This window comes from Doryrhamphus excisus, chromosome 23 (genome assembly GCF_030265055.1).
Source record: "Doryrhamphus excisus isolate RoL2022-K1 chromosome 23, RoL_Dexc_1.0, whole genome shotgun sequence".
Lineage (NCBI taxonomy): Eukaryota > Metazoa > Chordata > Actinopteri > Syngnathiformes > Syngnathidae > Doryrhamphus > Doryrhamphus excisus.
Genome location: NC_080488.1, coordinates 3,760,198 through 3,773,069, shown reverse-complemented (window position 1 = coordinate 3,773,069; position 12,872 = coordinate 3,760,198). Strand labels below are relative to the sequence as shown.

The following is a 12,872-nucleotide window of genomic DNA, read 5'->3' as shown; positions in this document are numbered from 1 at the left end:
GGATAGGCTCCAGCACCCCTGTGACCCTCATGAGGATAAGCGGTAGAAAATGAATAGTAAGCTAAAATCACATACTGCCAGTGTAGATACAATGTATACTCAAAAAGTTAGTATGAGTACTATGTAAGTATGCGGTTTCGAACACAGCCTGTGGTCGCATCCCGTTACGTCGGATCCACTCACCTCTTCTGGGGGAACAGCGCGCAGCACAGTGGAGTGGCAAACACCAAGCTGGAAATGACACCATAAAAAAATCATCATGAAGTATGAATGTGAAGATATCATAATGCGTCGTCGCTGAAGTGTTACGGTGGAACCTTTAAATCAGACTTCACTCAAAATGGCCTCAGATATGACGCTTAAGTACATTTCATGGAAGAAGCGGCCACTCACCAGAATCCCACCAGGCTGACTTGAATAGGTGCACTCATCCATGGGAACCTCTGAGAGGAGCAGGCAGAAACAAAACAAAAGCCGTATTGAATTCCTTATCCTGTGGTGGGACCATTATAGTTCCAGTCTTACCTTCAAAAAGGCCTTATTTTCCAAATGGTTCATTAAAAAGGGTGGGATGGCTGGAAAAAACAACAAACAAGTCATGACTTCACAGAAGAAGTTTAAAGTTATCATATAGTTCCTAGTACCCATTCCCGGAGAGGCCATGAGGATCCTTGAGACCACAACCTGAGAGATAGCCTGCTGGGCAGCTTTTGTCGACTCCCCTATCCTGTTGTCATTCTCGTCTGTTATGGGAATACCGTGTTTGAGTTCTCTGAGGACACGGAGCAAAGAGCACAATCAGTCCAAAGTCGAAATGAGGACAAAACCATGACATGTTGTAACCAACGGGCAGCACGGCGGTCGAGTGGTTAGCGCACAGACCTCACAGCTAGGAGACCAGGGTTCAATTCCACCCTCGGCCATCTCTGTGTGGAGTTTGCATGTTCTCCCCGTGCATGCGTGGGTTTTTTTTCCCTGGGTACTCCGGTTTCCTCCCACATTCCAAAAACATGCTAGGTTAATTAGCGACTCCAAATTGTCCATAGGTATGAATGTGAGTGTGAATGGTTGTTTGTCTATATGTGCCCTGTGATTGGCTGGCCACCAGTCCAGGGTGTACCCCGCCTCTCGCCCGAAGACAGCTGGGATAGGCTCCAGCACGCCCTGCGACCCTCGTAAGGATAAGCGGTAGAAAATGAATGAATGAATGAGTTCTCCTCCTATTTTGTGTGGAAGTGGTAAATTTTGGCTTCTTATTTTGTCTTTCCCCACCCTCGGCCATCTCTGTGTGGAGTTTGCATGTTCTCCCCGTGCATGCGTGGGGTTTTTTCCCGGGTACTCCGGTTTCCTCCCACATTCCAAAAACATGCTAGGTTAATTAGCGACTCCAAATTGTCCATAGGTATGAATGTGAGTGTGAATGGTTGTTTGTCTATATGTGCCCTGTGATTGGCTGGCCACCAGTCTAGGATAAGCAGTATAAAATGAATGAATGAATGAGTTCTCCTCCTATTTTGTGTGGAAGTGGTAACTTTTCGGCTTCTTATTTTGTCTTTCCCCACCTTCTGCCCTCTCTGTGTGGAGTTTGCATATTCTCCCCGTGCATGTGTGGGTTTTCTCCGGTTTCCTCCCACGTTCCATAAACATGCTACGTTAATTGGCCTCTCGCCCGAAGACAGCTGGGATAGGCTCCAGCACCCCCCCTCCGCAACCCTCGTGAGGATAAGCGGTAGAAAATGAATGAATTAATGAATGTAAATGTGACTATAGGGTTGCTAGAACATATTAAGAGGGCTCTCATAATGTCAAATAATATATTTAGAAGATCGTAAACTGGTTTTCTATACTATAACTAAAAAAATATTCTGTTTATGAATAAGGAATCCTACTTGGCAGAAATTCACTTATCATAGTCGGGTCTGAAACCAATTAACAGCAATAAACGAGGGATTGCTGTAACGGCTTTTAAGAATAAAGAAAAAAATCAATAAATTTAACCTTGCAGTCCATTAAATGACTGTCAAGCATGTGAAAATGTGACTTAAAACATTGACTGTACACTTAATGAAGGTGACAGTTTGACACCGGAACAGATTAATTCCTTTATCATTGTTGATTATATGGAAAATTCATTTATTCACTCAACTGTAGTACCCGGAGAAAACCCACAAATGCACGAGGAGAACATGCAAACTCCACACAGAGATGGCCGAGGGTGGGGAAAGACAAAATAAGAAGCCAAAAAGTTACCACTTCCACACAAAATAGGAGGAGAATTCATTCATTTATTTTATACCGCTTATCCTCACGAGGGTTGCGAAGGGGTGCTGGCTGGAGCCTATCCCAGCTGTCTTCGGGCAAGAACGGGCGGGGTACACCCTGGACTGGTGGCCAGCCAATCACAGGGCACATATAGACAAACAACCATTCACACTCACATTCATACCTATGGACAATTTGGAGTCGCTAATTAACCTAGCATGTTTTTGGAATGTGGGAGAACACGGGGAGAACATGCAAACTCCACACAGAGATGGCCGAGGGTGGAATCGAACCCTGGTCCTCCTAGCTGTGGGGTATTCACGCTAACCACTCGACCGCCGTGCCACCCCATATGGAAAATTACTTAAACATAAGTACACACATATTATATATAGCATTGTAGATGTCCATTTCCTGTCACATGGTCAACATAACGTGTTCTCGTCCTGCTTAGGTAAACTTAATAATTGAAGGCCACATGTTGGACGCAGCGGTGCCACATTCCCGCCTTACCTTTGCCTCATCAGAGGGATGTTGATACAGTTGGCGGCAGCGACAGCAGCAAATGGAACAAAGCGTCCAATCAGAGGTGAGACGTGCTGCAGCGTGGATGAGAAAGAAGCGTGTGCATTAAAGCATCTCCGCCATTAATCAGCACGAATAACAAAACCAAAACGAGCTCGGCAGGGAGACACGCCGATTCCGGCGCACGACCCCGTGAATAATTAGGCTCCTCTCGGACAAAGAAGCTATTTGTGCGCTACTAACGTCGTGTCAGCAAGCCCGAGCGTTTGAGGTCAGCGCGTTAAAATGAGTAAGTAGAATGGGGTTAGATGAACCGATACCTTGGTTAGTGCGTTTAGTCCGAGAGCGGTGGCAACCGCCCCTGTGGTGGCGGACACGTACGCCGTGCCAAGCTGACTGCAAAACCAGAGAAGCACATCAACCGCTCAATGAGAGTCCGTGGCGTGGAGAACATGGATGCTTCCGTACCTGACCGTGATGGGAGCGTCGCCGCTCCTGTTGGTGTAATTGACTATCGCGTTGAACGACTGATTGATCCACTGCCAGAACAACACAGCTGGAGTCGTCCTGAAGGAGGGAAAAATAAGTAAATTCAATGCTCACATGTGACTTGGCACTTTTTATGACTTTGGATTTGCAACACGATGACTTTAGTCAGATGACTTGAGCGTGTATTCGACAAGACAACACAATTTCCCACAGAATCCGCCGCATTGAATGCATTGACGAAAATAAAATTTTTAAAATAAAATAAAAATAATAACAAAATAAAATAAGAATAATAACAAAATAAAATAAAATTTTAAATTGTCATTGTATCCTATCACCTCGTACTTAGGTACGTGACAAAAAATAAATAAAAAATAAAAACAATAATAATAATAAATAATAATGAATATTGAATAATAATTAATAAATAGTAAATAATAAATAGTAAATAATAAATAGTAAATAATAAAATGAAGTTAAAAATACTTTAATAAAAAACAAATAAAAACATTAATAAAATAAAGTTAAAAAAATGAAATTATATTACGAAAGCAGGAAGTGAACAAATGTAACTGATGTAACTGAACTGAATGTTACTGATTGTAAAAGTACCAGATGGAGGGGTAGGATTTAATGAGCTTTGCTTCTTCCTACTCCTTTTGGACATGTGGAACTGTGAACTGATTATGTGACAAAAATAAAATAAAAATAAAAAATAATTTGAAAAAAAACTTAAACTATATTAGGAAAGCAGGAAGTGAACAAATGTAACAGTTACTGATTGTAAAAGTACCAGATGGAGGGGTAGGATTTAATAAGGTTTGCTTCTTCCTACTCCTTTTGGACATGTGGAACTGTGAACTGATTATGTGACAAAAATAAAATAAAAATAAAAATAAATTAAAAAAAACTTAAACTATATTAGGAAAGCAGGAAGTGAACAAGTGGTGTAATGGGCCAAAAAGTTCCACCTTAAATTTTGGTGCTGTTCTATATACTAAAAAGAATGTAATATTATTATTTTTATAACTATTATTCATAAGTAGTTCATATGTAAGCGGAATGGCCGGAATCTTAGACGACTAAATCGGCAAATTCTTACTTGTAGAAGGTCATCATGCATCCAGTGATGGTCATGTTCATTGGAACCTGCGCTGACATGCGTCCAATCAGGATCATCTTTTCTCCCGTGTCAGGATGGAATGCTGAGTCAAAAACATATTTGGCTCTCCACAGCTCATCTTCAGTCAGCCCGGGGGAGACTATACCTTGCCTGGAGGACCATGAACATCTCACTTAGTGGTAAGAGCTTTTAATTGAAGTTAACGTTTAGCCTAGCTTACCTGTACTCTGTGATGATTTTGTGCGCATGTGCTAATTGTTCGTTGGTGAGCAGGACGTTCCTCGGGTCGGTGACGGTGAAGAAATGCTTAGCGCGGCCCACAAATGTACTCTGGTCCCAGCGGGGCTCCTTGATGTTTATGGAGGTGGAGAGCTCTGCAGCCATGTTAGTCTGGTGAGAGGAAAAAGTGTTTTTTTTTTTAGTCAGTCGTCAAAAAGTGGAACTGAAATTTGCACAGTCAGTAAAGTAGCTTGGCGGTTGATTAATACAGAGACTTGCACAAGCTTAGGCCCAGCCCAAAATGTTTTATTTAAAAATAGTTATGTGATTTCAACAATATGAAATGCTTTTTAAATATAAACTACTTGGCTCACGATTATTGACAACACTGGCAAATGGATGACTAACCTTTGCTAGTCATCGTGTAGCTGCGTTGTTGTGGAATAACAAGACTAAACACATGCTAACACTCCAGAATCTCCGCTTTGCTGCCGTGCCCTCACTCTCCTTACCTCCTTACGACAACAAAGAAATGATAGGACACTTTAGTTTGATGTGATATGTTTTTTTGCGGCTTCAGGCTGTACTATTTACTCATATATACTATGGTTCTATTAATATATATGGCTTATTAAATCCTACCCCTCCATCTGGTACTTTTACAATCACTAACTGTTACATTTGTTCACTTCCTGCTTTCCCAATATAGTATAATTTTTTTTATTATTTTTTATTTTATTTTTGTCACATAATCAGTTCCCAGTTCCACATATCCAAAAGGAGTAGAAAGAAGCAAAGCTTATTAAATCCTACCCCTCCATCTGGTACTTTTACAATCACTAACTGTTACATTTGTTCACTTCCTGCTTTCCTAATATAGTATAATTTTTTTTTTTTTTTTTTTTTTTGTCACATAATCAGTTCCCAGTTCCACATACCCAAAAGGAGTAGAAAGAAGCAAAGCTTATTAAATCCTACCCCTGCATCTGGTACTTTTACAATCGGTAACTGTTACATTTGTTCACTTCCTGCTTTCCTAATATAGTTTACGTTTTTTTTTTTTAATTTAAAAAATAATATTTTTTTATCATTTATAATAATATTTTTATAATAATTTTAAAAAAATTAAAAAAAACTTAAACTATATTAGGAAAGCAGGAAGTGAACAAATGTAACAGTTACTGATTGTAAAAGTACCAGATGGAGGGGTAGGATTTAATAAGCTTTGCTTCTTCCTACTCCTTTTGGACATGTGGAACTGTGAACTGATTATGTGACAAAAATAAAATAAAAAATAAAAAAATAAAAAAATAATTAAAACAAAAACTTAAATTATATTAGGAAAGCAGGAAGTGAACAAATGTAACAGTTACTGATTGTAAAAGTACCAGATGGAGGGGTAGGATTTAATAACCTTTGCTTCTTCCTACTCCTTTTTGGACATGTGGAACTGTGAACTGATTATGTGATGCATTCAATTGCAATCTGATGCATGTTCAAATGAAATTAAACCATTACCATATATAAGTCTATATATTACGCGCTAACGATGGATCTGCGCAATCGATCGATAGCGCTGCGCCCGAGATGGATCCATCGTTAGCACGTAACATATACATAAACACAAGATATTCAAGTGGGAAAAGTGGAAATTACAGTCAACAGGTCCCTGAGCACCTCATCGCCTAACTTTGGAAAAGGCTTCACTACACGTAGAATATGCAGGGTTCATAAAACGCTATTATGCTATAAAATCCTATTACATCTAAACCTGCCATGCAAACGTTTACTTTCTCTGCAAGCAGCTTTTTGGAGGCTTTCAATGTAAATATGAACACAGTTTATGTCAGGGTACCACCACACACAGCCAGATGAAACTGGCCTGCGCTGCCATGAACGTGTCGTGCGTGTGCGCCTGCAAGTCAGTGACACCCAGCCTCAGATGTGTTTTTTTTTTTAACCATTTTTTGCTCCCGACCACCGGGACTCAAACAAAGGTCTCTGCAAGGATTTGCTGCAGGATGATGAAACTCCCACTGGAATTGCACCAAACATGGCTGCTGGTTTGACTGACTGACATGAGCACGGAAAGTCTCGGTGTACTGTCTCTTTAAATGCAATTAAACTGTCAGGAGAAGGCAACAAGGGGAGGAAAAGCACAGTTTACTTGATGCTATTCTTTATTAGCTATAAATCCGTAAATGGGTGGGATTAATGCAGCGTTAATGAATACTTTTACATTGCAAATTAACGTGATGTGGGAGGATGAACTTTGGACCGAGTGATATGCAAGCCCTCACTCTCAGCCAATCACATTCAGCCTGCGTGGCTACACATTAACCACATTAATTGCCTCCGTAAGATCAATATCTGTCATATCAAATATCTTTCATTCATTTTTTCATTCATGTGTTGCTGTTTTTGTTGATTTTTTATTTTTAATCGCACCTTTTTTCAAACATGTACACACACATTGTGACTAAACCGGTCCAATCTGGACCGAGATTCTTTACTGCATGGAAACAATGCAACAAATCTCCGATTGACAGTAAAGGCATCAATGTAGAGAGAAGATAAATTATGCTAGTGAATGCATCACCGATTCAACTAGTATGGAGGCGCCACATCCACACATTTACCACAACACACACACACACACACACACTATATACCTATCACCTGACAGCAAACATTTAATTTCGACGTCTTTTTTAAATGAAATAATGTACATCGTTTACTTACTGCGCCGAGGGCTCCGGTGCTCCGTAAGAGGTGTCCCTGAAAGGCTGCGGTTCAGCTAATTTAGCGAGGAACAGCAGTCCGTAACCACATCGCTCCCCCCTCCACCGGAAGCAGCTGGATAACACAATAAAACCCTATAGTCTATGCTCGAACCCACATGCAACCTGATTTAATATCAATCACAACAAATAACTTATGTTAGCTATGTTTTTTTTTTACTGTAAAACACTCATCTAAATTGCTAACCTATACATGCCACGGTTCCGTTAGGAGGCTTTTATTTTTATGAACATTTTCCGGTTAGTGCTCTCATACGATAGCTTACTTTATGCACGAGGTTGGTGGTAAAAGCAAGGACAAATGGATTGAACTATCTTTATTTGTTTTTACTTGTCAATATATTAATCTAGCTAGCTATTTATATGTTTATGTATCGATATAGTCATCTGTTTATGTATTTAATACATCTTTATGCACGAGGTTGGTGGTAAAAGCAAATGGATTTAACTATATTTGTTTTTATTTGTCCATATATGAATCTAGCTAGCTATTTATATGTTTATGTATCGATATAGTTATCTGTTTATGTATTTAATACATCTTTATGCACGAGGTTGGTGGTAAAAGCAAGGACAAATGGATTGAACTATATTTATTTGTTTTTACTTGTCAATATATTTATCTAGCTAGCTATTTGTATGTTTATGTATCGATATAGTTATGTGTTTATATATTTAATACATCCAGTTGGACAGTGTTTCCTCATGGGTTCAGATTGTTGGTGGTTTTCAAATGTGTCAAAATGAAGGATGATTTTGTGACCTTGAAGCAAACATGGGTTTTTCATTAATTGATCAGTTATCAGATGTGATCACATGTGTTTTGGGGCGGAGGCACAGCAGCTTGAGAAACATAAAATGTAATTTCAGCACCATTTAAAGACTAAATTAACAGATTTTTGTGGTTCCTACATTTATCTTAGCCTGAATAGTTGTTTGTCTTTATGTGCCCTGTGATTGGCGGGCCACCAGTCCAGGGTGTACCCCGCCTCTCGCCCTGACAGCTGGGATAGGCTCCAGCACCCCCCGCAACCCTTGAGGATAAGCGGTAGAAAGTGAATGAATTAATTTATCTTAGCAAAAGCTAATGATGGTTGGACTGCTAGCTTTTAGTTTTGTCCACAAGATGGTGCTACTTTTTCCCATTTAAGGCATGCAGCGAAATCAAACCTTGTACTATTATTATTTTCTGCAAGGGTGTTATTGAAATCAGACGTGTGTGTTGCTACTGATGATCAATAATGTTAAAAAATGTTTTATTCATTCATTTCATTTTCTAACGCATATCCTCACAAGGGTTGCGGGCGGTGCTGGAGCCTATCCCAGCTGTCTTCGGGCGAGAGGCAGGCGGGGTACACCCTGGACTGGTGGCCAGCCAATCACAGGGCACATATAGACAAACAACCATTCACACTCACATTCATACCTATGGACAATTTGGAGTCGCTAATTAACCTAGCATGTTTTTGGAATGTGGGAGGAAACCGGAGTACCCGGAGAAAACCCACGCCTGCACGGGAAGAACATGCAAACTCCACACAGAGATGGCCAAGGGTAATATTTACCTCACGTCATCGCTTCAAGGAGATTTTGTTAGCGTTTATTTGCATATTTACATCATTGAATTGATGTCAGCGTGACGTGTTCTCTATTTTAGGTGTGATGTTTCACGAGTTGCCTGCCCTCTTTTGGACAAACCGAGAACCTGACATAATTAAATGCCGAAGTGAAGATTAATTACTAATGTTGTAAAGCGGTAACAGTACAATTTACACAGCTGGAAAGTCGACCGTGAAGTAAAAAAAAATTATCACACACCATTGAATAACTCGTTAAGCTAGCTTCCATCAAAACAAAGTCCACCGTGTAATGTTGGGAGAGAAATAAACGACATACACTAAACTATAAAATAAACTACAAGCGTTTCCTACAAAAGTCAGCTAATTGTGTAGCTATACTCGTCATTTATACAGTCGCAATATTTGATTTGTTGCTAGTTGGTGTTATTTTGTTATTCTTCAAGGACTACAATACCCATACAAAGGCTCCCTTCATATGCACATGCGCAGTCCGTACCTCTGCGCGAGACAGCTGGAGGAGAAAATGGCAGCACACATGCTAGGACAGCAGGTAAGACGGTCAATGATTTTACTCATTTTTACTCACATAGAATAGTTCGTACTTGATATTTTTATATTGTAAAGTCTATCCAATTTACCGCAACCTTTCTTGGGTACCAGTTGTCGTCTCTGAATAGTATGAATAAATATACGCGGTATTGCACTTGAATGACTGCTAATGTGTTAGCCTAGCAGCTAGCAGTAATGTATGCAATCGATGCTAAGCTATCTAGTTGTGTTTAAATGTTAAAAATATGCTGTTTATTTATGCAGGTCCGCCAGTTTAGCACATCAGTCGTCCGACCTGCAGCAAAACTGATCAAGGTACATAATTATATATACATTAAACCCCTTCAACGTCAATTGAGTTGTACATGAATGTCAGTATATGACTCTCTTCTATTTAAGCCACCCATTCAAGTCTATGGAGTGGAAGGCCGCTATGCCACAGCTCTGTTCTCAGCTGCTAGTAAGCAGAAGAAACTGGACCAAGTGGAACAGGAGCTGGCTAAAGTAAATGTAAGTAAAGGAGTTTAAGCAGATATGGTTGGATGCCTGGTTGAATTGCTTCGCTTTTTTCCCCCCCCACAGACCCTCATCAAGGATCCCAAACTTTCCAGTGTGGTCATGAACCCTCATGTGAAGCGTAGCATCAAGCAGAAGACCTTCACCGATGCCCTTGCCAAGGCCAAAGTCTCGTCGATCACCGTCAACCTCATTAGTGAGTTGTCACTTCATGTGTGCAGTAATACTTATACATCAGGCATCTATTACTACAGAAATATCACACCAAAAGTGTTTCAATGTATTGCTTTGGCTATTTTCATGAGCTCCATGTTACAACATTTTCCTATAGAGAATAATGTAACGTGTATAATTAGTTAGTTAAAATCTATACTTCACTGTCATACAAATCTTAGTTAAAAACTGACTATTCATTAAAAGTAAAGTAAAACTACTCATCTATTAAAGACAATTGCCGCTGTCATACAAGTCTTAGTTAAAAACTGACTATTCAATAAAAGTAAAGTAAACCTACTCATCTATTGAAGACAATTGCCAGACATAATGGAGAGGGAAAACAAGGTGTTTGTTTTATAGATACTGCTGGAAATAATGGTCGTTTTGTGTACTTGACAAAAAAACCATCTTTAGTTTTTTTTTTTTTTTTTTTTAAATCTACACTCCTGAACAAAATGTTTAGATCAGTTGAAAAATTTAAACCAGGGGTCTCAAACACACGGCCCGCGGGCCAAATGTGGCCCGCAGGACACTAGTTTGAGGCCCCCGCCTTGATATGAAAGTTTAATGTTAGTGCGGCCCGCGCAAGTTTGATATGGATGCTGTATGGCATCATGTACCCAGAAAAAATTATTACATTTGATTAATGTTCATGTTAAAGGTTAAATAACTGTTAATAGTTATCCTCCCTATCTGTGTGGAAGTGGTAAGTTTTGGGCTATTTAAGTTTAAAGGAAATAACTTGAAGGCTACCGTTTATTACGTTTGATTAATGTTCATGTTAAAGGTTAAATAACTGTTAATAGTTATCCTCCCTATCTGTGTGGAAGTGGTAAGTTTTTGGCCATATAAGTTTAAAGGAAATAACTTGAAGGCTACCGTTAAGGTCCCTAGCTCTCTAGTTTGCGAGTTAGCATGTGTCTCAAGACCCCTGCAGTTGCGCAATATGTTGTAAATAAAAAGAGTATAAATGTGACTATAGTCGTGTTTTGTTTTTTGATGCTGAAATTGTCTGTTTCTGCAGATGTTTTGTCCGACAACGGTCGTCTGACTCTAACTGGGGACGTCATCGCTGCTTTTGGCAAGATGATGAGTGCACACCGCGGTGAGGTGATCTGCACAGTTACCACTGCTCAGGTGTGTTGTCTGTCCATGTTGTACAAATATTGGTGTCATCTTCAAGGATTTACTGTTATACCTGTGCTATATATACACTCAATGTTGTATCCATTTTAGCCTCTGGATCAGGCTAATCTGGCTGAGCTGAAAGTCGCACTCAATGGATTTCTACAGAAGGGGGAAGTTATCAAGCTGGAGACCAAGGTACAGTTTTAGTCTTACAATGGAAGGGTGTTGGTCTCATTATTACTAATGAGCCGTTTGTCCATGCCAGTCTCCATTAGAGCGTGTGTCTCCATGAAGTGTTATTGTGTACTTTTTTAGAACTTGTTAGAACAAGCAAATTTTGCATAAAACTGGATTTTTTTCAGTCATATTTTATTATAAAGATGCCATTCCAACTAAGCCTTGGTTGATTAATTACCTCGCTGATTAATCTGCAGCACATTCTCAGCCTGTAACTACATCCATTCATTCATTTTCTACCGCTTATCCTCACGAGGGTCGCGGAGGGTGCTGGAGCCTATCCCAGCTGTCTTCGGGCGAGAGGCGGGGTACACCCTGGACTGGTGGCCAGCCAATCACAGGGCACATATAGACAAACAACCATTCACACTCACATTCATACCTATGGACAATTTGGAGTCGCTAATTAGCCTAGCATGTTTTTGGAATGTGGGAGGAAACCGGAGTACCCGGAGAAAACCCACGCATACACGGGGAGAACATGCAAACTCCACCCAGAGACGGCCGAGGGGCGGGAAAGACAAAATAAGAAGCCAAAAAGTTACCACTTCCACACAAAATAGGAGAACTCATTCATTCAATCATTTTCTACAACTTATCCTCACGAGGATCGCAGGGGTGCTGGAGCCTATACCAGCTGTCTTCGGGCGAGTGGCGGGGTCCACCCTGGACTGGTCGCCACCCAATCACAGGGCACATATAGACAAACAACCATTCACACTCACATTCATACCTATGGACAATTTGGAGTCGCCAATTAACCTAGCATGTTTTTGGAATGTGGGAGGAAACCGGAGTACCCGGAAAAAAACCCACGCATGCACGGGGAGAACATGCAAACTCCACACAGAGATGGCCGAGGGTGGAATTGAACCCTGGTCTCTGTAACTACATATTTTTTACAAAATAAATGATTATGTCATCAAATAACTTCAAATGCCATCCTCTTTACAGTCTGATCCATCCATCCTGGGCGGCATGATCGTCAGTATTGGAGACAAGTACGTTGACATGTCCACTAAGACTAAGATTCAGAAGCTGACCAAGCTCATGAGAGAATCTTAAATCCCTGCGGACTTCATCTTGGATCCTTTTTGTGGAAATGACCATCATGGGAAATAACTAAATAAATGTAAATTGCTACTTGTTTTAGCCATGCAGATATCCAATGTCTGTGCTCCAATTCATATGGATGTTAATAAAAGCCCTCCATAATATGGCTCATAA

General features: G+C 40.2%; 2 protein-coding genes across 4 annotated transcripts in view; one reads left to right on the top strand and one right to left on the bottom strand.

Annotated features, from left to right (window-relative positions):
- Positions 1–7,463, bottom strand: part of sfxn1 (sideroflexin 1) — a 12,454-nt gene extending 4,991 nt beyond the window's left edge. Inside the window, exons 1-10 of the mRNA XM_058063142.1 lie at positions 7,361–7,463; positions 4,620–4,789; positions 4,379–4,549; positions 3,256–3,354; positions 3,108–3,183; positions 2,776–2,861; positions 645–772; positions 526–575; positions 394–443; positions 184–231 (exon numbers count right to left, since the gene is read on the bottom strand). Coding sequence (XP_057919125.1) covers positions 184–231; positions 394–443; positions 526–575; positions 645–772; positions 2,776–2,861; positions 3,108–3,183; positions 3,256–3,354; positions 4,379–4,549; positions 4,620–4,783 — 872 coding nt within the window. The 5' untranslated portion in view covers positions 4,784–4,789; positions 7,361–7,463. The remainder of the gene's footprint in view (positions 1–183; positions 232–393; positions 444–525; positions 576–644; positions 773–2,775; positions 2,862–3,107; positions 3,184–3,255; positions 3,355–4,378; positions 4,550–4,619; positions 4,790–7,360) is intronic.
- Positions 4,545–12,872, top strand: atp5po (ATP synthase peripheral stalk subunit OSCP). Of its 3 annotated transcripts, none has more exons than XM_058063143.1 (8): positions 4,545–4,578; positions 9,443–9,549; positions 9,813–9,863; positions 9,948–10,058; positions 10,131–10,260; positions 11,305–11,417; positions 11,517–11,603; positions 12,600–12,872. In XM_058063143.1, the coding sequence occupies exons 1-8, from the start codon at positions 4,560–4,562 to the stop codon at positions 12,708–12,710; spliced, it is 729 nt and encodes a 242-aa protein (XP_057919126.1). In that variant the 5' UTR covers positions 4,545–4,559; the 3' UTR covers positions 12,711–12,872. The 3 variants fall into 3 exon arrangements, with proteins under 3 accessions (XP_057919126.1, XP_057919128.1, XP_057919127.1); XM_058063145.1 differs by lacking the exon at positions 4,545–4,578 and adding an exon at positions 7,785–7,840; XM_058063144.1 differs by lacking the exon at positions 4,545–4,578 and adding an exon at positions 8,949–8,973.